Below are 26,210 nucleotides of genomic sequence, written 5' to 3'. Positions count from 1 at the left end.
TGTCAAAGGCCTAATTGTTTTTTTAAAGAAGCGGCTGCCAGCACAGACACCGGCTCCTGTGCCAATTTATTCTCCAACACCGTGTGATGCCTGGAAGCTCCAGGTGCCACCGCCGCGCTCTGCCAGATTCTCAGCCACCAGCGCCTGCTCAGAGAGCTTTTGGCATCCGTGTAGAAAAAGTCAGCTCTGTCCTTTATTGTCAGAATATTGAACCCCTCATGGTAAGTTAACGTTGGTCGACTGGCTGGCAGGAAGGCCGACGTTGGCACAGGCGCTGCAGCACGCCATGCAGGGAGTTCAGCCAGGCTTAGTTACCTCTGGAGAGGGTCTTTGTGGTTTGAAGAAGCAAGGCTTGATGCCAGGTTGACCTGAGTGCCCTGCAGAAACAGACAGCCGTGGCAGGGTGCATGTCAACAAGCACTGGGATCATTTCAGGTCCTGTGGCAAATGGCAAGGACCAGTCATCCAGCTCTCAGAGACGAGGTGCCGGAGACAAGTTTTTCCACAAAAACATAGAAAACACTTTTTTCCCTGATCATCAAAGATCTGTCTCATTTTCTAGAGACTAAAAACCTGGAGTGGAGTTCAATGCAGTTACGACATGAGGAAACCAGACAGTTTTATAACGTGGCTGTAGATTTCAAACCTGTTTACAGTCATTGAACAGCAGTGAACTGCCGAGAGGCATGACCACATCTTTTCTGCAACTTTACCAGCGTCATGCCTGCAGGGCTGCACAGGAACATGTGATGCAACAAAATGCAGACAGTTGTGATGTTTTCATCAAAATGTAACGTGAAAAACAAGCAGTGCTGGTCGTAGTGAGTGGAGCAGCCACATTTAGAACAAATCAACAACTTTATCATCCACTTGTATGGTTTACATTGTATGAACATAAACAGTCCACTGTTTCAACAGGTTCACAGGTGAGGTACGTTATTCCAGATATGAAATATATTCTATACGTTTGATCTTTTCTGTTTATGGACATTATATGGATGGATTATATATCAGCCACAGTTCAGATCAGAGTGTGTTTGACTCTTGATGAATGTGCATTGGGACGAACACACATTCTGTGCTTCACTCTGAGACGAATCAGGAAACACAGCTTGTTAAAGCTTGAGTCTGTGATGTTCATCTTCAGACCAGCATCACCTCTGCTGTGGACACAGAGGAGCTGGGAATCCTGGGAGTTGTGGGATAGAACAGAAGCAGCTGAGTCTCAGACTGGATGAGGGTGAATATGAAGGAGTGGACTTCATTATTTTCTGTGGGTGTTGTGGGGATAAGTTATTGTTTGGTTTCATTTGCAATGATGAGATTGATTTAACGAGTTGTGTGAAGAGAAATATATTAAATGCAAATCCGGTTTGAATTTTAAAAGTAAAACAATGAATAAGCACATTGCTAAATTAAAGCCCAAAGTGACATCAGATCAAGTTCCGATTAAAATATAGATTTCGTTGTATACACACAAGTTAAACGTTGTTTTATCCATAAATACAAATATGACAGGTAGGTTTGGCTCGAATGTTATTTCCGTGTGTTTTACTTTTCAGACCAGATGAGCGGTTTCCGGTGAACGTGGCTTGTGTCCGTTAACGTGACGCAGCGGCGGAGTCCAATGGAAGTGTCCGTCGCATCCCGGAGGAAACAATCGAGACAGATTCGGTCTGGAAACAGGAGCTGGGTTCTGGAGCTCACATCATAAACAGCATCTTTTCTCCCCCGCTGGATCTGCGCTTCTCTCCGCGGCGTCTCTCCCCCGCTGATCCGCCTCTCACGGCGCCTGCTCGGCCTTGTTTATACTGTGCGGAGCGGCTGGAACCAGGGACGCAGGCCCGGTCCTGTGCCTCGGCTCCGGAGTGTGTTCAGTGCGGATCGGCCCTTTAGCTCACCAAGTAGGTGGACGCACAGAAAACCACCCGTGTTTAACACATGTAGGAAACGTCCTGGGTTCAGATTCACCGCTTGTTGGTCGCAGTGTAGTTATTGTTAGCTGTTAGCTTCGAGCTAGCTGTTCGCCGGAGTGACGGCTCTTGTCTCCTCTGTTGGGCTTTTGGCTAATGCTAACGGCTAAAAGTCGTGCTAACGCAAATAGTGGCGTAAGTAAACGTCGCATGTTGTTGCTTAATGTTTATTTTACAACGCAATCACGTGGATTGAATGTCTGACTCGCTCGTGTTACTCGCATTATTCGTTATTTCTCCCGATAGCATCCAATCGGGGCTGGTAGCAGTCATTTAGCACCATTAGCTCGCTGGCTAGCTAACGTTAGCCTTGTTTTGTCAAACCAGCTGGCTGAGAAGTGCTCAAGCTGTGAGCTAATATTTGTAACAACTGTCACACCCAGATACGCGTGAGCTGCAGCCACACGACCACGAACCAGATCTCCCTGAGCTGAGGAGGAAGAATGAACCGAATTTACAGCTTTAGTACAATTTAACCTTAAAGAGGCCGATTCAACGTGGACTCATCATCATTCTGTTGATAGATGCTTTAATGAGGAACTGCAGGCATCTAGTAGCTTCCACTACACACACACACACACACACAGAGCAATATGTGTTATTATGGAGATGAAATATGAGCAGTAACATGAGAGAATCCTGAAGTGAACAGAGATAAGAGAGTTAACTGAGAGTTGACCTAAAACTGACTTGCTGATGTAGTGATGGTCACTGACACTGGCTGCTGCTGTTCAGTGTTGAAACTTCAATAAAAACAAATCTATTGCTCCTGAGTGAAACTGTAAAACGCGGTCCCCTCCATGTTGTCCATTAAATATTTCCTTCTCATCTTCTCATAGAGAATATGACCCAGATCCAACAATGACGTCCAGATTTGGTAAAACCTACAGCCGCAAGGGAGGGGAGGGCACGTCCAAGTTCGATGAGGTTCTGTCCACCAAGAGAGGCACCCTCAGCACCAAATGGGGTGACACCACCTACAAGGCCAAAGTGGGCTCCAAGCGCGCTGGAGCTACGAAGAACGACTCGGTTTTGGAGGTCTACAAGAGGCCTCGTCCGAGTGGAGACGGCTTGGAAGATCCGTTTGGTTTCGACAGCGATGATGAGTCCAAACCGGTGTCGTCTCGGAGTGGCAGCAAGGCGTCACCCGCTAAGCCGGCCTCAGCAGAGCCACCCCAGGCGGAAAGGCCGGGGCTTTCCCTGGACACGGGGAGCAGGTCCAGCCTGCATGGAGCATCCCACACTCTGACATCTGCTCGAGGTGCATCATGGATGTCTGGGGACAGGAACCAGACGAGGGTGGTGGAGGACACGGCTCGCTTCTTCAACAGCAGCAGCACTATCATAGGTAATACATGTTAGCATCTGTACACACTTATTATTATTATTATTGATTAATTTAGATTCTTAATTGTTTACTCTGTAGATGCAGTTAAGTGTTTGATGATGATTAAATTAGTGACATCCACAGTTCTACTAATTTAATCTCACTGGCAGTAAATATAAAATTCTGATATTTACTTTTGCTTGATAGGAAACATATTAATACATTAACATTACTGTTAAAATCACATTATAACCACAGATCTCCTTCAAATGTTCTCAGAATGCAACATGTTTAAATGTTTTTACAAGTTGCTTGGCTTAAGTTGAATGTCTGTGAAATAATGGCAACAGTAAAATTTCTCCTTTAAACTGAAACAGTTTAAACCTCGAAATTTGATATTAAACAGGAAGCAGCTGTTTTGCTCCCGGCCTGATGGCTTCAATCAGTCATAGAAGGTTTAGTTTCTCTGAGTTTTTTAGTTGATCAGTGCTTGTTCGTTCAAATATATTTGAAAACTAAATTAGATGGGCAGATCTGATGGTTTGGTTGGGCAGCATCCTGAGGAGCAAAGTGCAAAAGTTCACAGATGCAAACCAAATGACCAACTGCTCATTGGGCCTTTGCATTTCCCTCCATGTGAGCCATTTATAATCTAAAGGTCAAAGAAATGTTCAGCTTTCACTGAGTTTTCCTGGAGTGGCAGTTGGGCGTCGTAAGACTAAAGTTGCATGTTGTGCAGCTTTGTGTAAAATCATTTAAGCTTGAATAACGACTCATAAGTGGTTTTTGTGCGGGGGCTTTAGTTTTAGTGATTTAATTTTTGACCAAACAGCATCGGAGAAATTGGGTTTTATTGTTTGTCCTCTTACAGCCTGTCACTGTCAGTTCCGTCACTTTCAGCTCGACTTGCCCTCAGCTTTTCGTGACCGCTGCTGGCCACCTGCCAGAGACGCGAGCCACTCCAGCTGACTCCCAACAACAAGCTGTGCTTCAGTGAGCACTTGGACTCAGAGTAACATTTCCACAGTATGAGGACATTAAGCCATGTCGAAGGGAAGCTAATGCAGAACCAAAGTTCAACTGAAGCTCTGCCATCAATAGCCTTGTTATCTGTTTACTGAGACTGGCGATGTTGACTCAGTAAATATGACAAAATCCTTGACCAAGTAATTATTTTGAGGAAAAATGTGCGAGTCGAGCTGATAGCTGCAACTTTCTGAGTGATATTTTATTCAAGAAGGTCATGAATCGATGTTTATTTTACTCAGCTAGAACAAAAAATTATTTTGAGATAAATTGCTCCATTTTAAATACCAGGAAAAAAGAGACATTTTAGATGTTTCCTGTCTGTATTATGTTTATATCTTTTAAAGGTGACTTATGTAAGAGCACTTGAGTTGTATTAAGGTAGTCGTTCTTATCCCCTGTTGTCCACAAACATAATTAAGAGCAATACTTTTATTGCGCAGCAAGGCTTCATTAATAAGTCTGAGTAGGTTGAATCCTTGTAGCCTGTGGGCATTCAGTGTGTCAGACGATATTATATTTATTTTGATAGCTCTGAATTTGTGTTTAAGAATCTAATAAACAAAAAGGTTTTAGCTAATTTAATGAAATATATTTTCGCTGCTTTACCAAGTTCAGCATTTATTAACATCCTGAGCAAATATACAGGATTGGGACCTTTGTAGACACCAGACGTCTTTTCAATTGATTGGCTGAAGCCCGATCCCGTCTGATACAGAGTGATCTGTTTACTTTCCCCAGCCGTCACAACCACCACACTGTCATCCTTAGAAACACAAGTTACCATTTCCTGATGCATGGTGCTGAGAGAGGAAGGAGCACACAGTCACTAAATAAACAGAAGCCAGCAGGTGATGACATGTCAACATGTGTCAGGGAGCAAAGACAACCACACAGGGAAATGTCACCTTATTCATTTGTGTCACGTTTGTCAGGTGCACCTCAGCTTTTTCTCTCTGGCTGGTTGAGAGAGGGGATCCAAACAGTCCACAAGGTTTCATCCTAAACTCTTGTATATTTTAACAGAGATAATAAAACCAAGTAGAGAAATGTGGACATTGAGACAAACACATGGGACTTGATGGTCCTGTTTGTCCATTACAGTTCTTGAGTATCACCCGTACATTTACCTACAGTATAAGAGTCAGAGCTTTAACCCCTCTCTCCCTTCACTTTGCTGCTGCTGTGAAGCAGTGCGACATTAAAGGGGTCAGATGAGGTCTCACTTTCTAAACGTTGAATCTTTTTTTATGTTTTTATTGTTCCTACACCACATTAGGTCAGAGGAGAGCGAAGCAATGAAATGTCCTACTCTCTAGTGTTTCTGCTCTTGTGCTCTGACATAAAAGCATTAAAGAAAAACCACAGGCCTTTTTTCTGAGCAGATACAGATATTTCTTGATCTTACACTGTGAAGCAATTTCCTGTCTCACAGTAACGAGTTCAGTATTTTCACCCGCTTCTTATCTGTGATGGCAGAAACGACCAGGGGTGCCAAAAACTGGAGTGTGAATGTTGACCTGGCAAACGGCTCGAGGCCCCTTTTTGATTTTTCTAGGAGAAGTATGTCAGCTGGCACGTCGTATGAAGCTCCAGCTGTGTTTGTGTGCGTGACCTGTTTTCAGTTTTAAAGGTGCTTTTTGAAATGGTGCAATCACTACGTGCACCACCTTCTTTCTGCTGAGCAGCGAGTGAAGTTAACCATAAACCAAACTGTGAGCACAGTGTTGTTTCACTGGTCTTCCAGACTGTATTTTGTAGTTTGCAATAAAACACTTCTCGACTGATTTGAAAAAATCAAGTGCATCTTCAATTTGAAGATGTCGCATTGGGCTCTTGAAACTTTTAATGGTTAAACCTTTTATTCCATTTGATTCTGATGTTTCATAGACCAAGAAATTGATCTGTCTGGATTTAAAATGTAGAGAAGAAAAAACTAAATGCACATCGATCCAGATCTTTGTCAGCTCATTGAACCTGACTGAACTTGTAACCAGTCAAAGTCCTCGTTGACATTAAAATATCTGTAAATATTAGCGTTGATTTAATTTGAGCAGTTTTATGTGTTGTAGTTTGACAGCTAGTTATGGTTGATGTGGTTTTGCCTTTTTCTGGTATAAACCAGAAAAGTTATGTGATGCTCATAAGAAAATGTAACTGGAGAAAATATACATAGATGTGATGTCAGTGCATTACAACCATTGATACTGAATCTGTTCTCTCTTCCTGTTCCGTAGCAAAGTCCCAGCAGAGTTCAGCATCATTATTAGAAAACCAGCACAGCTACTCATGGTACCAAAATGCTTCTGAGAGTGACAAGAAGCCCCTGGCACAGACCACCACCCTTAAGACGGGCTCCAAGGCAGAGTCCACCTACAACTCTTGGGATGCCATCATGGGTCTCCGCCCACCCTCACCTAGCCAGGAACCTCGTAACCCCGCCCCCACGCTCTCCTGGGTGTCAGCAGGTGTCACCACGGGCAGCTGTGACCTGGGCCAGACCCGACACGAGAAGCCACCGTCTCCACCACGTCTTCAGAGTTCCATTGAGAGCGAGGACCTAGGGGGGGACTCTGACTTTCTTGTCGAGACGTCGGACTACTCCCAGACGTCCTCCTCCTCCTCATCCCTTGTAAGAAACTCTAACTGTCGGACTTACAGGAGGCCAAACAAACAGGGCGCTGGCAAAGCTCAGGACTCCAGCGGCTTTGCTAGCAGTGTTTCTGGTGTAGATGTTTCCAAACCCTCTGACAGCAGTAATAAGACAGCAGGTAGTGGAAGAGGACGGGGCAGGACAAGGGACTACACAGTGCTGCACCCATCTTCCATGTCAATGTGTAATGTCACCATCCAGGACAGAGTGGTGGAGGAGTTTAGCAGTGACGCAGCGCCCTCTAGTGGTAGCAGTAGTGCCGGGTCTGGCAGCACGACAGAGCAGGGAGAAGCGGGATGGCAGCGGAAGAAGATGGAAGAACAAAACACAAGGTAAGGAAACATGAGGATGTAGGTCAGGATGATTAGTTTTTCAGTCCTGGAGGTACGCACCAAAAAACCCTGGAGACGAGGGGGGCAGGATGTGTTGTTGGCTTCAGTCCACTGTCTTAGTTAAGGTTTTTTTGGGCGTATTCGGGAGTTAACACAAGTCATCCCCTCACACTTCTGTCTCTTTCCTTTTCCCTATCCATGATTCTGCCTGGCTCTAGAGTTCTGGACACAAACACTGATATGTTCTGGTATCTGTCCCCTGTCTAAGAGCTTTTTCTAGGTAGCACAAAGCTAACTGTTTGCTGACCTGCATCCCATAAACTTGTGTTCTCACTCTGCAGCAATGAAGAGATGCAGATAGCAGCAGCACTTGAATCATGTCACAAGTTTTCCAGGCAGCTTCACAGAGGTTGACTAATTTTTGAGAACAGTGTCACACGGAAGCTGTTTTCAGACGTGGCCTCAGGGTGAAATCTGGAGAGTTAGCTACAGAGATAACCTGCAGTTTTCCTTTCACACATGCAGGAGCTTTTCTGCACAGACAGTGGACTGTAGCCTGGACACAGACACCAGGATGCTACCTGATTGCTTATTAATTAATGAACATTTTACATCTTACATCAACTGTTTTTCTAACACCCGCCCTGTCTGCAGGATCAGGCAGACCCAGACCAAGTCAAAGAAGGACAGTAAGCTGGACCTGTTTGGTTTTGAAGACACAGACACCCATCAGGAGAACAGCTCAGACAACACAGAAGGCAGTTCCAGCTACAAAATCAAATACTTTGGCTTTGACGACATGAGCAACAGTGATGGCTCTGACGAAGACGACGTTGGTTTCAAAGAGAGGAGGAGGGCCAAGAAGGCTGCCATGGCAACCGCTGAGGATACCGTGGAAGAGAGAGAAGAAGAGACACCGACCTACGAGCCGCCTGATCCTTTCGAGAGGCTGGAGAGTTATGAAAGACCGGCTGCCAAGGAGTACAAGAAACACTCCGAGAGGCAGGAGAGCAGGATACGAGAAGGTTAAAACACACACTCTCTTCCTGTAGAAAAGATTTGTGCGTTGTTGGATGTTTGATGGAGCCGATAGAAACAGGGAAGGTTTGATCGCACACATTGTGTCACGCAGCTCCGCTACAGTGCGTATTATTGTCAGTGTATGAAGGTTAAATACATATTCTCATCCCACAGCTTTGTGTGACGACTACATGTTCAGATATGACTACAGGTCATTTTTTCATGGTCAATGTTTGTATGAACATGTAACACAAACTTTACAGTACTTCTTTTCTACCAACATACACAGTGAGCATATCCTCCCACACACACAGTGTTCGGACACGATGCCCTAACAACTCAAACATACTACGTCTCCTCTAACATGTTTGACCTCATCGTCAGCAGCCAATCAGTGTATCATGTCAGAGTGTTAATCTGGTTTGACTTAGACCACAGCACATGTGTTGCTGGAATCTTGCTGATGGTGACGCGTGCTTTACCTGCAGATATCTTGGACTTCTCGGACGAAGGCCTCAGGGTGGTGGCGGGGCCTCCCAGGAGGCTGCCTCGGGGCAAACCAGCTGAGAAGAACCCTGACAGCTTACGGAGGATCTTCAGCGCTCACAAGAAGGTCAGACACAAAAATCAAGTTCACCCTCATCACTGTGAAGCCGGACAGGGCATACGGTCACACTTCATGAATGAGTGCTAGGTGTACATTGACCATTCATGTTACACCCTCCAGTCTGGTGTTTGGAATCCGTTTTGAATATTTGGTCCAGTAAGTGAGAAGATCCTACAAAATGCTGACAGATTATCATGGTTGTAATAATCATTGTACTGAACCAAAACAGCTAAACCAACAATTAACCCATCCTGGTAATGCATAGTGTGTGTGTGTGTGTGTGTGTGTGTGTGTGTGTGTGTGTGTGTGTGTGTGTGTGTGTGTGTGTGTGTGTGTGTGTGTGTGTGTGTGTGTGTGTGTGTGTGTGTGTGTGTGTGTGTGTGTGTGTGTGTGTGTGTGTGTGTGTGTGTATTCCTTTGTTCCACAAAACTCTCAAGATATTCTTTGTCTTTTCCCTTTGACGGGTTCAGTGTAGTTTTTAGAAACTGCAAGTACAACAGTAATATCTGATAAAAAACAGAAAAGATCAGCTCTGACTGAAATTTAATGGACGACAAAATCAGGTGCATTTTACTTCCACTCATAAAAAGATAAAATGAAGTCACGTGTGTCGTTTTAAGCTTTTGAAGCATTTAAAGCTCAACTGTAAAACCTTTCAGAGAGAAAGGTACGTGTCTACCTACACTCAGTATGACTCACTACTGTGTGTGTGTGTGTGTGTGCTCGTGTGTGTGTGTGTGTGTGTGTGTGTGTGTGCTTGTGTGTGCTCGTGTGTGCTCGTGTGTGTGTGTGGAGCTCTGGTTGATTCTTGGGGGGATGGATTGAGTCCAGTTTGAACATCTCTGGATTTGTATTGATTTCATAAGAGCCCTGTGTCTTTTTATAGCAGAGACAGATCAATATCATCAGTTCAGTCTAATAGAAATGGAAGCTCATATTTACTGCCAGGAGTTGTCAGTGTTTCCTACTTGAGGCTAGATTTAGCTCTTGTGTGAAACGTGCTGCAGGTAAAATCATTCATCAGGAGCTGATTGTAGAACTGATGATTTGATTCTACTCTGGTTTTGCTGCAGGATTGTTGTTAATTAGATCCAAATCCGTCCCTGTGATGTGCCGAGTTTGTCTTTACGACCTCCGCAAGGCCTCTCTCTGTCTCCGCTGCTTGTTATAAACATGTTCTTTCTAGTTTGCAGCATTTTAACTTTCTGTGGAACCGTGGTGCAGGCTTGTTGTTCTAATTGGTAAGACTAATTTCTGAATTTAAATTTGAATTAGTCTCTGGAACAGTCACGAGTCACTGCCTTTGGTGTTTGCATTACTGTTTTTTTAATGATGGCAAAGAAAATAATCATTTGAAAATAATACTCAATTTTCACAGAATCACAGTGAACTTGCAGCAGAAACTAAACAAATCCTTTCCCAGTCAATGTAATGTTGTGAATCTTCAGACAGGATGTACTTTATATCCTCGTTTTGAGTGTGTGGCCAAAGCGTTAGAATAAAAAATAAACCAGGTGTCATTTCAGATGTGTGACAAAACATCCTGCAGAGGGAGAGAAATAACAGAAGGCCACAAATTACTAATGACTGCTCAGGACAGATTTACCTGAAATTGCTTCACATGCTTAACAAATATATATATAATTAATTACAATCCAAGGTTTTGCTTTTGTAAATTAAACAAAATTAACAAGAGCTCCACTATGAATCTGGATATGTATTATTTTCCAGTGATATAGTTATAATGAAGATGTAAAGATATATCTGTTTAGCTGTTCGTCTGTTTGCTGTGATGATATGAGAACCTGAACTCTGATAGCATCTTAATGTTATTGACTGTATTTAATGACGGTCGGTCACGGAAGATATCCCAGCTGCTTGATGAGGTCATTATTGGTGTAAACACGGATCCAGACTGTTGGATTGGAGCATCACCCAAACAGAAAAACATTTTAATGATGATCTCTCCTGGCACTGATTGAACTCTCTAAGACTGCTTTGACTATCAAAGGGCTCATAACATGTTGCTAACATTAGATCGGCCTCGGCCCTGATCAGCAGCTCTGACTCAGCAGCTCTTGTTACAAACCTTTGCAAAGAAAAAGATAAGTTTGTTGTGAATTTCTCTCTGAGCACCTAAAGGGAACTTTTGAAGTGGCCAAGTATAAAGGTAATTTCCTCTGTCTGCCCGCTGCAGACCAGCAGTCAGGGTATTAGCAGACACATTGCCCATAGGAGCTTAACAATATACATAATGTTCTCTCTCTGGTTCTCCAGTTTCATGTCCTGACTCTCCCAACCACTTTCCTCCCTCTCTGTTGACTGATGTATTCTCCCTGTCTCCATAACTTCCTCTCAACCACTTCGTCTTGACTGTTACCTCCCGCCTGATGCCCTCTACCTCGTCCACCTCCCTGCTTGTTGTATTAAACCTTCCTCTGTGCACTCTCTCTATCTTCAGCTAACATAATCTTGAGTGATACCTGAGTTGCGCTCAGGTATCACTCAACAAGCCTCTGGAGGAGTCATCAAAACTCTGACTCAATTACAATAAACTGTGCGTGCGTGGTGTTAGGTTATTGCACCGAGGCTGCTGGGAGATATTGGATGTTAGCGTAATGACGGGATTTTGATGGACTCCATATTTAGGAGACGGTGTTGAGTTTGTTTGGGGAAAGTTTTTATGGGGTGAGCAGTTATTACATTCATAACAATGATCCTCTCCAGTGTGATTATTCTCACTCAAGATATATTTTTATAACAAGGATAACGAGGAAACACACATGTCAGTTCATAGTTGATCTTCCGTCATGGCTGCACAGGTGATAACTTACTTTTGGAACCACAACTTTTATGAATACACATATTTTTCCACAATACTTTTTTTGAAAAGAAGAATGAAATGTTGTGTCATCATAAGCCGGTGCAGCAGAATCAGGGTGAACTGATGCTGATGGCCTGGATTAACAGTTTTATTTACTTCCCCAATAACAACAGAGATTATCGAGTTCATCTTCTCTGTATATTCTCTTTGTGAGTATTTCTTCTGCTTGCTTGGTTAAATATTGCACCTCTATACATTCTGTGGCTTACAGAGTTTCAAAAGTGACCACACAGGATAATCAGATATTGAGTTCATAGTTTGGTCTTTTCGTCAGACTGAAGGCAGTTGTCTGTTAATGATGCAAACCCTGCGACTCCAAAAACACTGCGTCTTTCTGTTTTTTTTGTTTCTTTATTTTCTTTCGGGCCACAGCAGGAACAGAGCCGCTCGCCCACCTCCCTCCCTCACTCTCACCCCCCCATGCTGCTTCATGACGAGCGGTGCAGGGCGGGTGTGGTAGGTGTCCGCCTGTGTCTTCCAGATTACTGTAGGAGGCTTTAATATGGTGTGTTGATGTTCCAGCAAAGCAAAGCTCACCCCCGAACTCCTCTTTTGTCTCAGCTTATTAACCCTGCAGTGCCCCACCCCCAACGAGCCCCCACTCCTCCCTCCACCGCCAACTCTCTCTCTTTTCTCTCATTTCTTTCTTTCTGCCTGCCTTTCCCTTGTCTCCTCTCTTGTTTTTCATTATGAATTCCCCGGCAACCACCAACCACAGGTTTGGCAAAAATATATAAAGAGGCAGGAGTCGAGCCAAGGATGAAACGATGAGGGTGTTTGTGCTTGTTCTAAGTGTGTGTATCCTGCTGTTTGATCAGTGCTGGCGGACTCTCACCAGTTTAATGTATGATCCAGCTTCCCTTCCTTCATTCACTTCTTTCCCTCCTCTCTCTTTCTTCTCCTTCTTCCTCCCTGCATTTTTTTATTTGCATCCTCAGTTCTTGCTTCTGGCCGTCTGAGCACTTCTCATTCTGTCAAGTTTAAGTGAAATTACTGAAGTGTGACCTTACGGAATGAGATGTCCTTTCATTATTCAGACAGAAATCTTTTGACGCAGTGTGGTTCTTGTACACTTACCTGTGTGCAATTAAAAAAAATAGACATCTTGCAATGTTTTAATAAAAGAACACTCAGACACAGGGTGAATATGAAATGCTGGACTAAACAACAGTCCTGCTGCCTCCGCACTTTAAGAGAAAGCCCTGTGCAGTGAACGCTCCAAGAAAAGCTTCTGGCCAAATAGATAATTAATATTAAACTGTTTCATTGAGTTCAAAAACATGAACTACATTGAATTTTGTAGTAAAGATTCATCATCAGATTTAAACTGATTTCCCTGTTGAAGACGTGATGTTCCCTGAGTTTTGACCTTTGTTAATTTCATTGTGACTCTAAATATATTTTGGTTGCATAACTCAGATCGGAGATTACGAGGCTGGTTAGAAATAATATAATTATAATCAGTGTTGAAATGAGACCATGTCATGTTTTATTCATGCTGCCTGATCTTTGTCAAAATCCTTTGAATTTCACCAGTTTGTATCTCAACATACTTTTAAATTATTTTACATGGACGGTTTGAATGTGTAATATTATAAACACATATCTTCCATGTTGGCTTCAGAGATGTTTATATGTTCTTGTCTATGTTCATGTTACAGTCTCCCACCAAAGCGGTGTATAACGCCAGACACTGGACAGTGGAGAGTGAAGAGGAGCCCCCGCCATCTTTTGTCTCAAAATCACAGACAGCTCCTGTAAATAAACACAGACACACAAACGTACTTTTACTTAACACAAAAAGATTTTTCCGTTTTATGTTTTTAAACAAAAAAATCCATTTGACATCATGTCCCCTCCATCTGTCCAGGCCACAGTCTCAGCTGGAGGAACCAGTAAGGGGCCCTCTGACGCTCAGAAGGATGACGGCGTTTTCAAGGCTCCTCCTCCTCCTCCCAAGGTCACGAAGTGTGTCACCGTCCCCACAGATCTCTATCAGGACACTATCACTGCACTCAAATGCCGCAAAGAGCACAAGGAGGTACAGAAAACATTTCCCTCCTGAATCTGTGTCACTCCACTCTGTAGTGAAGAGTTCCGCTCACTCACCCTCTTCGTTTTTGCAGCTGTACACAGTCGTCCAACATGTGAAGCACTTCAATGACGTGGTGGAGTTTGGAGAGAATCAGGAGTTTACTGACGACTTTGAGTATCTGGCCACTGGTCTGAAGAGCGGACAGCCTCTCAACACACGATGCCTTAGGTGAGAACCTGCTGGCACGCCCCCTGGTGGGAATGAACCACACCCTTTTGGTGCATGGCTTCTGTGGTCAACTTCTGGCTGTCTTAGCTTTACTATCCTTCCCTCTGGAAAATACTTGTTATTCTTTCCACCATTTGCTCATGCTGCGCTCTTCGGTGTGTCTTGTTTCTCCAGTGTGATCAGCCTGGCTACACGCTGCGCCATGCCCAGCTTCAGGATGCACCTCCGGGCCAGAGGGAAGGTGGCTCAGGTCTTCAAAACCCTTAACGACGCCCCACAGCACCCGGTAACCAGCAGTTCACTTTTCTTTGGATAGAAACTACAAAAAATGAAAAATTGACAAAGGGATTGTGTATTTTTGTCCTTACAATGGAAAGACGTTTGTTTTCCTGTTTGGAGATGGAGAAGTCATTTTCTGTCTGGTCAGCTGAACGTTGTTTAAGAGTTGGAGTCATAATGTAACTAGAGTCTGCAGCTGAAGTCAGAGCAGAAGCCTCAGTGTGTTCATATAAAGATTTAAAAGTTTTCCCATCGTATTTTAATCTTCATAGATTTTTAAACAAAGATCAGTTATGTTCAGATCAAGAGAAAAACTTCATTCTTACTGACATGAAGCCACAGTTTTGTGAAAGTTCAGGCTGTTTTTGAAAATGATTTTTGGGTGACAAATTTGTGTTGTATTAAAGTTGTTTTAATTCAAATGTATAAATTATTAACATCAATAATCGAATCCCTCGACTCTGCAGAATCTTGCTCTGTGCACGGCGTCTCTCATGTACATTCTGAGCAGAGACCGGCTGAACATGGATCTGGACCGGTCCTGTCTGGACCTGATGATACGGCTGCTGGAGCTGGACCTCGACCAGGGGGGCGGGGCGGTGGCGGACTCCACTGCTCAGTTCAGCGCCAGGGAAATCGCCAAGATGAAGGAGAAGATCAGGAAGCTCTGTGACACGGTGCACAACAAGCACTTGGACCTGCAGAACATAACGGTAGAGGAAACTGATTTAGACCTACTGTACCACCTTCTCTCAGCTGCTCCTCAGTCAACCTGACTCATAACCAGCCCACATGTGTCAAGATATTTCTAGGAGAGAAAAACGTGGAGGTGTTGTCCTCACTGAATTAATGCCTCCTTCTTTTGCCTCTCTCCCTGCAGACGGGTCATCTAGCCATGGAGACGTTACTGTCCCTGACGTCGAAGCGAGCAGGAGACTGGTTCAAAGAGGAACTCCGGTTACTGGGAGGACTGGACCACATCGTAGATAAAGGTGAAATGTATTGTGAAGTTGTATTGACTCAAAATAACTGATGATGATAAATCTGTTTTCTGATTGTGTCTCTATGTTTTTCATTCTCCGTCCACAGTGAAAGAGTGTGTTGATAACCTGAACCAGGAGGAGGAGGAGGAGAAGCTGGTGTCGTCTCTGTGGGGAGCTGAGAGGTGTTTACGGGTCCTGGAGAGTGTGAGTACGACACAGACTGACCTGGATTATGTCCTAGTACAGTCTTCGTTAACTCATCCTGGGTTTGGTCCAACTTCATATTTCCAAGCAACAGTTTCATTTTCATCAAACTGACACAAATATATTATTATACCAACAAAAAAAACAATATATCATTTTTCCCATGAGCCACGGTGTAGTTGAACGGCAGTGATGCAGACAACTGCAGATTGACACCGTGAAAGGATCCCTTAGTTTGATCCACTAGTGTAAATGTCCAGCTTACTTTGAGGCTGTTCAGTCACAGTCAGGAACAACGACTGTGACTGAAGGAGAGAATTCTAAAGATTCATCAAATCATCTGCAGGACCATCGTCGTTCAAAATGAACTCTACTAAAGCAGCAGCAGAAACTTTTAAAGCTCATGTTGCTGCATGTTTCCCACAATGTTTATTTCTTGTTGCACATGCAGGTCACGGTTCACAACCCGGAGAACCAGAGCTACCTGATCGCCTATAAAGACTCATCGCTCATCGCCTCTTCTGCTAAGTGAGTAAACTTAATAAACTTGATTTCCTCTTTCAGAAACCTTGATTAACTCAGCTGAACAACTGTACAGACTGTGTGTGCCTCAGTGTGCCTCAGTGTGCCTCAGTGTGCCTGATGGTTATTATCCGTGTCATTATCAGGGTTTTGTTGTTCAATTTCCTGGTTGTGACATCCTGTCAGTCATAGCGTTGACCTGTGACCTCTGAGCTCGGCCCGGCAGCAGTGTCAGCAGAGGGAGCGTTCACTGTGGAAGTGACCTGACCTTGTTCTCTTCTCTGTCTCCTTTCTTTTCTTCTCCTAGCGTCTCTGCCCTCGAGTGTTCCCAGCACATGTTGGTGCTTTTGTTTTAGACTGATACAGCTGAATACGGCATGCCTAGATTATTTTATTTTTGACTTAATCATAATCGGGCGAAAGATTAAGGTGCAAACCACACGGCTGTGTACGGCTTGAGCAGCAGGTGTCCGGTTTGACTCTGGCTGCTCAAACCATTTACTACGTCTCTCAACGACTCTCTCACCCAGTTTCCTGTCTCTCTTTCACCGAATCTATCAAAATAAAGGATAAAATGCCCAAAATGTACTTCGACTACATTCCTCACTCCACAAAATGTTATCGGTCGAAAAACTCTGCTGAATTAATTTACCTTCTCGCTCCTCCTCCGTCACCCTCTGTGTGACCGGACCTTCGCCCTCTGCAGAGCGTCTGCAGTGAGGGGGGGGGGGGGGTGAATGGGTCAACAAAGAGCTGCTGTTTCAGTGGGTGACACAGGCCTTAGTCTGAGCGTTCAGCTGTCCTCGCTGTTAACTCGATTAACCCCCCCAACCACAGGGTGAGCCAGAGAGCGAGCGAGCACTGCCACCTAACACACACACACACGCACACACACGTAATCTTTACTTTATTAGAGTCAGGAACTTCCTTCTCTCTGTTATACTTCTGTCTCTCTTTTCTCCTGTTTGTCTTTTCCTCAGCTTTCTCCTGACTTCACTGTTTTGTGTTTCTCCTCCTCTGTTTCCGCCTCTTTGTTACTTGTGTCTGCTGCCCTCATTGTTTCTACTCAAACTCACCCCTCTGCCTCTCCGAGTGTTTCAGCTGTCTGCCGGACTAATTCAATCATCTCCTAAACCGGCCTGTTAGGCAACACACACACGCACACACACACACTCATACATATATATACACAAATCCCCTTCTCTCATCTGAGCCAACACTTATTTTTTACTGAGACTGACTCTGCTGTTTTTGGTCTTTACTTCCTCCTGATGCTCAGACTCTGGTTTCTGCTCTGTGTTCAGTCACTGCAGTCATTAAATTTAATCTAGTTATTTACATCAGGCTGCTGACCTGCTTTGTCCCCTCAGCTGCTGCAGCCGTCCTCTCTCTCTGTGTGTGTGTGTGTGTTTTGAATGTGTGTTGAATGTGTGTGTGTGTGCTTGTGGACACGTCTCTCTGTGAATGCTGCTCTGTTTTATGATGGAGTTGTAAAAGAAAGAGGACAATCGAGTTGAGTCCAGTGAATTGAGTTTGAGTCTGACATAAACAAGTGACTCAAATTATTTTTACTTCTCTGATAAGACAAAGTGAGTGAATCCACAAGAAAGCTACCACCAATGAAATCCACCGCCTGCGTTCAATACACATGTTAAATGAAGTTTATGTGAAATGTATAAAGTTTTGTAATAAATATCACAGAAAGCGAAACATTTCTGTCCTTTTCACTTGAATTCACTCTGTCAGGTTTGTTTCTAACTATTTTCTCCAACGTTCTCCTCTTGTCTTCTCCTCTCAGGGGTTTGAGCAGGTGTGAGGCGATGATTCAGCGGTACAGCAGGGAGGTGAACTCGGATGGAGCTGTAGTGGGGAAAGCAGTAGAGAACTGCATGAGGGCCATCATAGGAGTCCTGCTCAACCTGACCCACGACAACGGTGAGCTTACGAACACGAGGAGGAGATCAATCACACTGTACTGCAGCCGCTAAACACCATGAGAGACAGAACTGAATACAGTTAGTAAAGTCCCAGTCAGGTTGGTTAATCTCCTTCTTTGTCCGAGCCGAAGAACGTAGCTTCTCCAGTGGAGGTAATTCCGAAGGTCGTTGCACCTGTTTCCACCATCTTGGAACGTGAACTAACATGAACCTGGACGAGTTCTCACAACATAGAACAGAGAAGCTCAGAACTCAACAAACCGAGGGAGTGTGACTTCAGTCTCGGCTCAGGACGACAGTCATTAATATATCTTTACATAGAAAACAGTTATTAGCTGCGACATTAATGCAAACAAGAGGTTGATTCATTTGAGAGGATGTTAAATCATTAACCACGGTGGTTATGTGTCTGTGTGTGTTCAGAGTGGGGCAGTACCAAGACAGGAGAGCAGGAGGATCTCATCATCACAGCTCTGAACTGTGTTCTCAGAGTTCCTCAGTATATTCCACAAGAGCAGCGGTTCGACATCCGTGTTCTGGTGAGGAAACCTTGAACTGTAAAGACTGACAGAAATGGACAATCACTTCTATAAGGTTTAAAGTTAAAACCACAGGAACATCACTGACTCCTCTGTGTGTGGTGTTTCCAGGGTCTGGGCTTGTTAATCAATCTGGTGGAGTACAGTGCCAGGAACAGGTACTGCCTGATGGAGATGGAGATGGAGGGAGGTCAGGGTCCCTGTGACTCCACCGTCCTGCTCACCCCTCAGCACCAGGACATCACCAGCACCGGCCCGCTGAGCGCCATCGCTGCACTCGTACAGGTACACAACTCCTTCATGCTGAGAGTTTCACAGCTGATATCATTTTTAACCGTCCATCTATTTCATTAAGTCTAAAAAAACAAGGCAATCAATGTTTCCAAATCGTGTCTTTAATGAAGTTTTCACTTGACGTGATATGAAATGAAGATATGTTTGTTCTTCTACTGCAAGAAGCGGATCACTTCTTACATTTGACTTTGTACGCGGACTGTCCTGTGGTTTTCTCTCATCTCTTTTGCTGCTGTGGCAGCTCCGTTTCCCATGAGCACCATTAAAGCTTCATTATAATCGAATCATCCTATTTAATCAGATTTGGCTGCTGCTTTTTTCCAGACTGACTTCCAGTGAGGTCAACAGGAGAATCAGCCACAGCAGCATGACGATACACACAGTAACAGCCAGTAAGAGACGACGGAGCACAGGCGGAGGTTATAAGTGTGTTGTCACAGTAACAAAAATAACATCGTTTACTGAGCTGAGTTTTAAGAGGCGACGATTCTTCGATCACATGTCAGAGACAATTTCAACGCTTTACATAAGATGATGTAAATTTAATTTCTCATTTAGTTTGGACGTTTGAAGTTTCGGATCATGGAGACGTTGGTTGCACCTTTTTAAAGGATCTGAACGGATTTTGATTGATTAATAATTTGTTAATCCAACAAAAGGTGTTGGATTAAATTTACCAAAGACAAAGTACATGAGCATCTGTTTACATCTGGATCATTGAACTCATCCTACAGGAAACTTACCGGTCGAGACGACCGGGTGACATAACTGGTGGTGTTAAAGGCTTCTGTGATCCAGGCTTCAGTTTGACTCTCTTCTTCCTCCTCAGCTGTTCCTCCAGCGGGAGCAGGCCGCCATCCTGGCCGAGGCGCAGACAGATGACCTCATCAAAGAGGCGCCGAAGCCTGCGCTGGACAAGAGTGGGGAGTGGCAGGAAACAGGTGGGGAGATTCAGTGGGTTGCCAATGACAACCAGACGGAAAAACAGGATGACAGCAAGGATAAGAAGAATGAAGAGGAGGACGAAGAGCTGGACCTCAACAAAGGTACAACTGCCAACCTTCTGTTGTGTTGCTAAACTTTTTTAATCTTATCTCCAGTTTGGTCATTTTTAGTGTAAAACAATAATTGATGATTGTTTGCTCCTGGTCACCATCTTCCTCCTCCTCCTCCTCCTCCTGTCAGCTCTGCAGCACGCAGGGAAGCACATGGAGGACAGCATCGTGGCCTCCTACACAGCACTGCTGCTGGGCTGCCTGTGCCAGGGGAGCTCTGTGAGTCTCACACACACACAAAGACAGACAGAGACACAGAGACAGAGACACAGATGCATGGACACTACCACAGACAGACAATTACTCCCTCACAATGAGACTCTCGATGTAGTTATGACGCAGCAGAGTAACAGTGTATTGGTTTTTAGTCCAGCTTTTGTTGCCGCTGATGTTTTTACTGCCGCACAAGAACAAAATCCCAGAACTGACAGACTGTAACTTTGAAACAACACAGACCTTTAGAACTGTGCTGCTTCACAACAAGAGACAGAGATGCTGCTTTTGGTTTCATGACACTAAATGTTCATTTGTCTTCAAACTTCTAACTCTTCAAACTTGTGTCCTCTCATATTGATCGTGATGATTCTATAACGTAACTTGACAAGATCTTGTCAGTTTCTCTTTGAGTGGTGTTCATCAGATCCCTGACGGCCGCTCTGTGTTTCTTCACCAGTTGAATGTGACTACTGTGAGAGAGAACCTGCCCAAAGGAGATTTCTCCATCATGACAGAAATGCTGAAAAAGTTCCTCAACTTCATGAACCTCACAGTGAGTTTCAAGTTTTCATGATCCAGCCTCACTGATGTGTCAACGCCATGAAAAATCAATAAATCAAATACTGTGGGAAATCACTTAGCTTAAATAGTTTCCATGTAAAGAGGTTTCTGTGAAGGGGAAACGCTTCACATTTAAACTTTTCAACATTCATTTCCCAGAGTGTAACGATTTTAAAGATGTGGTTCGGGGGGAGATGGGCCAGACAATAACAAACTAAGTTTCTTATATTAACTGAGAATAACTTGGATAAATAAAACTACGATCAATGGTTCAATGTAAAATAAATGATTTTCACAAAATAATAAATCAGTGTTTAATAGTAGATAAGTTAAAGTAACTAACTATGAAAGTGAATTATATTAAATTAGTTTGCAGTTTAATGAATTAATCGAATAATTAGAACAGTTAATTGAACTGTACTGTCTGTGATCAGAAAACAACTGATGGATATAAATAATGATTATTAATTAAACATGTTCCTTCAGTGAAACATTGAGTTTGTTCATGAAATAATGAAATAATGAAGTGATGGAAAAATAAATGAGTGAATGAATTTGTGAAATGAACAATAATTAAAATGAGACACTGATGATCAGTGAATGTCCTCAACACAGACGAGTGTGTTTGTGTCCGGAGATGTTTGTTGTATGCAGTAGATTTTGTGTTTGTGTTGTAACTGACCCCTCCTCTCTCTCTCTCCCTCTCTCTCTCTCCCTCTCTCTCTCTCCCTCTCTCTCTCTCTCTCTCTCTCTCTCTCTCTCTCTCTCTCTCTCTCTCCCTCTCTCTCTCTCTGCAGTGTGACGTCGGCACCACAGGACAGAAGTCCATCTCCCGGATCATTGACTATCTGGAGCACTGCTAGAGAGAAGCCTGTCTCACACACACAGACACACACACAGACAGACACACACAGACACACACAGACACACACAGACACACACTGACCATCACCATCGTCTTTCACTGCTGGAAACTGGAGCGTTTCTTATTTCTCTCACCACACGTTCATCGTCACCTTCTCTCTGTTGTCACCAGACGTTCTCATCATCCTCCAGTTGAAAGAACGTTCCCCTGTTTTTGTTCCTGATTTAACTTCACCTGAACATTTGTTACGACTTCATGAGGAACGATGACCTCGTCAGCAGCCTCCCCCCCCCATCCTCCTTTACTATGTTAGATATCTTATTTTTCACCCTTCTTCTGTTTGTAAAAGTTGCTCAGAAGGATGTGGGGTTTTTTCTCCTCCGTGTTTTTGCTTTTGATGAATTTCCTCACAGTTCACTTCCTGTCTCTCTCTCCTCCTTCGTATGGATCGATGACAGAGCGGAGCCAAGCTGTCATTTTCTGTGGCCTGTCATCGAAGCCTCACGCCCCTGAGCTCTGCCTCTGGAGTCGGTAATCGCCAAAACAACTCTAGTAGTAAAAAAAGCTACTGACCACAATGATCACTTTGGTTCTGTGCTTTGAAACTGACGACCTTGACTCATCCCCAGTCACCTCTTCTCATTCTCACTGTGTTCCACCTCCTCTTTCTTCCACTTTGACAAGACTCTGTGTGAAGGACGCCGACAGAGTGGAGTATTGATCTTTTCTGGCCAAAGAGCAAAGAAACGTCCAGACTTGAGGCCCTGAGTTTCAGGCCTCTGAGAGGCTCGGGGGTGTTTTAAGCCTGTAAATGTTTGCATGAGTTTCCCTTTATAAAACCTGACATTTTCCATCTCTGGAAGTAAGAGCTTTTCTTCACTCTTCAGCGACAGACTAGTTGAATTTGAAGTGGTTGTTCTCCTTGTTCAGTCATCAAAACAAAGTCCTCCCATCATGCCGAGCACACTCCAGTCAGTCCGCACACAACAAACACCTGAGAGTGAAACAGATGGACCCTCGAGGTTGTTAAAACTCCCTGGAAACTTTGAATGACCCCCACCTTTACCGAAAGTAGTAACTTTCTCTCAGAATCAATCACCCTCCTGCTCACCAGCCAATCTTTGTGTCTCGGCGGGACTGGAGCCCTCCAGACCAGAACCTGTCCTCCGTCAGCTCCTTTCAATTACCGCCCATGTGTGTGCACGTCTCTCGGAGAAGAGCCTTCAATTACAACACAAAGGCAGCTGAGACACCCCCGGTCCGAGAGGTGGAGTCGAGCTGCTTTTCTTTGGTGTTGAACCGAGCCACCAGCCGAGAGGCTTTCAAAGATCCCCTCAGTCGTTTCTCTCCTTCCTGCTCGGTAGTTTTTAAACGACAGACTTGAGCAGAAGCTGAAAAATCCCAGAGTTCAGTTTGTAGTTAGACTTTATGGAGAAATCGTCCTCTAGTCTGGACACGTTGCAGAGCGGAGCTTTTCTGTGAAGGGCTGTGATTTTTCTTTTGCTCCTCCTGCATCGTTGTTCCCAGAATGCATTTCATCAACCACAAGAGCAGAGTGAAGCTGCTGGAAATTTGGAAATCGTATGAATCAGTCTTGTATTTTTCTTCTTGGGTGAATTTCTCTCTGTGTAATCATTCACCATCAGCCCAAAATGGAAACTCAAGAAATACTCAATCCCCTTCAACGTTTAGATGTTTGAAACATTTTCAGATTCGATCTCAAAAAGAAAAAAGACGCCTGTTAAAGAAAACCAACATCTCTTCTTTCTCTCCACATCCTATTCTCACCTCCACGTTGTTCAGCTGGTTACTGATGAGTTTGTTAATGTTAAGAAACCTTTTCGTTTTTTTAGATCATCAACACGATGACAAAACATTCAGGTCGTGAAAAATGTATTTGGCATGTCCTCGTTCTGCGGGACACTAATAAACACAACATACTTTATGAAGGTTAATAACGGCTGAATTAAATAATCTAACTAGTAAGAGGAAAGTAAAAGTTTTCCATTAAACATGAGATGAATTAGAAACAAAATGGTCAAACTTGGACAGATGCAGAAATAGTCTCCTCTGCCTCCTGGGACCTTTTCTCTGAAACTCCAAAACCACAGTTTGTATCTGACTGAGATTTTAAAAACTCTGGATTTATCTTGTCACACTTTTAAAAAATTCTTTCAGAGCCACAGAAGACATGTGACAACTTTTCTCACTGAGAAAAGCAAAAACCAAAACGAGAGAACTGAGCGACATGTATGAAATTGGTGTCGTGGCTTTTAACTCATTTATAAAGTATCTGTAAACAATTATCTAACCATCAATGAGACCAATATTCACTATATATAAATACTTATCAAAAAACTTATTAGAACATGAAACCCACCGTTCAAATATGTTGGATCCTACTTGAAAATCGAACTTTAACAAATGGTCAGTGGCTCTTCAGGTGAAGATGAGAACAAACATTACGTTCAACAAGAAAACGTTTGATTCCCACACGTACAATGAATATGGAACAGAAAACACCTCTGAGCAAAACGGAATTTGAAAGCTTTGGTTGTAATTCTTTCTTGTGTTTTTCCATCAGAGCAGAGAAACAAATGTTTGTGTCTCTGTTCCCCGAGAAAAGCTTCTGTTGATTCGTATTTTCTTATTTCGTAGAGTGGAACAGATTCGAACCCCTGGTGCTCGCTGATAAAGTTCAGAGCAAACGTCATCAAGCATGTTCATACGGTGATCCTGAATTTGTCTGTTCATCTGTGATCATTCACACACACACACACACACACACACACACACACACACACACACACAGTTTAACCCTCACACTCCCTTAAGTTTACAAGAGCTTTATTCACAGACGTCTGGAAGAATGAATGGAAGAGCTTTTTGTAAATAGTTCCTGTACATAGATTTGTTTCCTCGTGTAGGAGGAGAGACTGATGGGTAAATGGGGGGAGGGAGGGGTGGTGGGGTGAGGGGATTCAATTTAAAATTTAGACCGGTAGACTCTACTTTTCTGAATCTGACTCTATTTTTCATTTTCTAAAGCCTTTCTCCCAGTCGTGTTGTTGTTTTGGAGACAGAGCTGAACAAGCCCACTGCAGGAAAACTTCTTTGTACCCACTTGCAGCCTGATGTCTTTGGTTACCATGTACATAATTTTAAAGTAATAAAAATTGCTACTTTCAGTACTTCCTGCTCGTTCTACTTGCTCTGTTGTTGGTGAAGATCATTTCTCAAAGAATCTTCTGCTCGAAGGTTAAAAGAAAATTATTTAGTTTGGGTGGAAAATACGTTTTTCATTTTTTTTTTTCAGATAATTGAAAAACTTCAATTAGTTTTGTTTCTCACAGTCACGACTCAAGTGCGACCTGTTTGGTTATTGGGGGAAAAAACATGTTGCACAATAATATTTGTTTTCTGCAAAAATATATTTCAAGTTTTAGACACAAGGCTTCAAAACATGTCAAATAAAACATTACAGACAGAGCTTTGTCCAGAAGTCATTACAAACAGCGCGTTAGAAACGTGTTTAAACATTCATCGAGTCTTTAAATGTCTCTTGGTCCCTCGTGTCCCCATCAGAGCTGCTCTGTGCGCACCGGGCCTCCGCTGCTCTTCCCGTTGTGAAAGTCCCTCACGGGCCCCGATGGGTCCCTCGCCAGCACCGTTGTCCCGTGAGAAGGTAGCGTGGCCCCCGGGGGCCGCGGGGTGCGGCTGGGGGCTGGCTCCTCGCAGGCGCCCTCCTGCAGGAGCTCGTTGAGGGTGGCGATGTAAATCTGCGCCATTTGGAGAGTCTCAGATTTGGAGAGCTTCTTCTCGCTCTCCAGGTTGGGGATGACGCTCCGGAGCCGGTCGAAGGCGACATTTAACCCCAGCATCCTCCTCCTCTCCCGGGCATTAGCAGCGAGTCGTCGCCTTCTCTGCGCCCGCTCCAGTGCGCACTTGTCCGGCTGGAGGTAGTGCAGCGCGCCGCCGGCGGGTCCGAGCCGCAGCTCCACGATGGCGCACGGAGACTCTCTGCGGTCGCAGGCGCCTCTGGTGCCCGCTCGCTCCTGCGCTCGGCTCCGCTGCAGCAGAGCGTGGATGTCGGCGTGGAGAGCCGCCGGGGCTGCGGGGCCGGACCCTGCCTCCGGATCCACCGCGATGAACGGAGCAAACAGGCTTTTACGCGGCGACATCGCTTTCACTCAGTCAACTTTCCCCAGAGACCAAAGTCGATCAGTTCAGTGGGAAACTCCACAAAGTTACACGCGTCAACTTTCTCACTTCGGGTGGATTTATGGACAGGGTGGCCGCGGGGACGCGCAGTGCGTGTCCCGGGGGCGTGGAGAGGGTCGTGTGCTGCCTAATGAACAGAGCCAGTGCGCAGCAGGACGTCCATTAACCAAGTTCATCAAAAGAGGATTAGAAGCGTCTCAGTGCGTCACTGTGGACTGATACAGGGAGGAGGGAGGGAGCAAGGAAGGAAGGATGAGAGGAAGCATGAGAGAGGGGGTTAAAGAAGAGAACGTTTTACCAGAGGACTGTGAATCAACATGTTATAACTTCTCCTTTAAATCAACTCTCTGACGACTGTAACATCTGTAACATCTGTGTCCTGATAGAACTTCAGAATCAGTCTTCACATCTAACGAGGTTGAATCAGTGTTGGTCTCATGTTCCATCAC

General features: G+C 44.2%; 2 protein-coding genes across 2 annotated transcripts; one reads left to right on the top strand and one right to left on the bottom strand.

The window, feature by feature from the left end:
• Nucleotides 1–1,565: 1,565 nt before the first annotated feature.
• waplb (WAPL cohesin release factor b) lies at nt 1,566–24,731 on the top strand. The gene is made up of 20 exons (XM_069517386.1): nt 1,566–1,904; nt 2,813–3,321; nt 6,564–7,311; nt 7,966–8,336; nt 8,820–8,944; nt 13,484–13,579; nt 13,693–13,863; nt 13,949–14,085; nt 14,260–14,371; nt 14,832–15,077; nt 15,245–15,356; nt 15,454–15,551; nt 16,003–16,079; nt 17,872–18,008; nt 18,434–18,549; nt 18,661–18,834; nt 19,673–19,889; nt 20,029–20,117; nt 20,572–20,667; nt 21,473–24,731. Exons 2-20 carry the CDS (start codon nt 2,835–2,837, stop codon nt 21,536–21,538), a joined length of 3,675 nt encoding a protein of 1,224 aa, XP_069373487.1. The 5' UTR covers nt 1,566–1,904; nt 2,813–2,834; the 3' UTR covers nt 21,539–24,731.
• A 110-nt stretch (nt 24,732–24,841) lies between these two features.
• atoh1c (atonal bHLH transcription factor 1c) lies at nt 24,842–25,721 on the bottom strand. The gene has a single exon (XM_020107470.2). The coding sequence runs from the start codon at nt 25,719–25,721 to the stop codon at nt 25,122–25,124; it is 600 nt and encodes a 199-aa protein (XP_019963029.2). The 3' UTR covers nt 24,842–25,121.
• Nucleotides 25,722–26,210: the final 489 nt, after the last annotated feature.

The sequence above is a fragment of the Paralichthys olivaceus genome, chromosome 21 (genome assembly GCF_024713975.1).
Source record: "Paralichthys olivaceus isolate ysfri-2021 chromosome 21, ASM2471397v2, whole genome shotgun sequence".
In the NCBI taxonomy this organism is placed as follows: domain Eukaryota; kingdom Metazoa; phylum Chordata; class Actinopteri; order Pleuronectiformes; family Paralichthyidae; genus Paralichthys; species Paralichthys olivaceus.
Note: the sequence above shows the minus strand (reverse complement) of the source record. Positions and strands in the feature narration are given on the sequence as shown.

Bases quoted from the DNA above. Each gene is read 5' to 3' on its own strand.
- waplb (XM_069517386.1), top strand. From the start codon at position 2,835: ATGACGTCCAGATTTGGTAAAACCTACAGCCGCAAGGGAGGGGAGGGC. The intron at 15,357-15,453 runs GTGAAATGTATT...CTCCGTCCACAG, and splicing joins GGACCACATCGTAGATAAAG to TGAAAGAGTGTGTTGATAAC. The intron at 19,890-20,028 runs GTACAACTGCCA...TCCTCCTGTCAG, and splicing joins AGAGCTGGACCTCAACAAAG to CTCTGCAGCACGCAGGGAAG.
- atoh1c (XM_020107470.2), bottom strand. From the start codon at position 25,721: ATGTCGCCGCGTAAAAGCCTGTTTGCTCCGTTCATCGCGGTGGATCCG.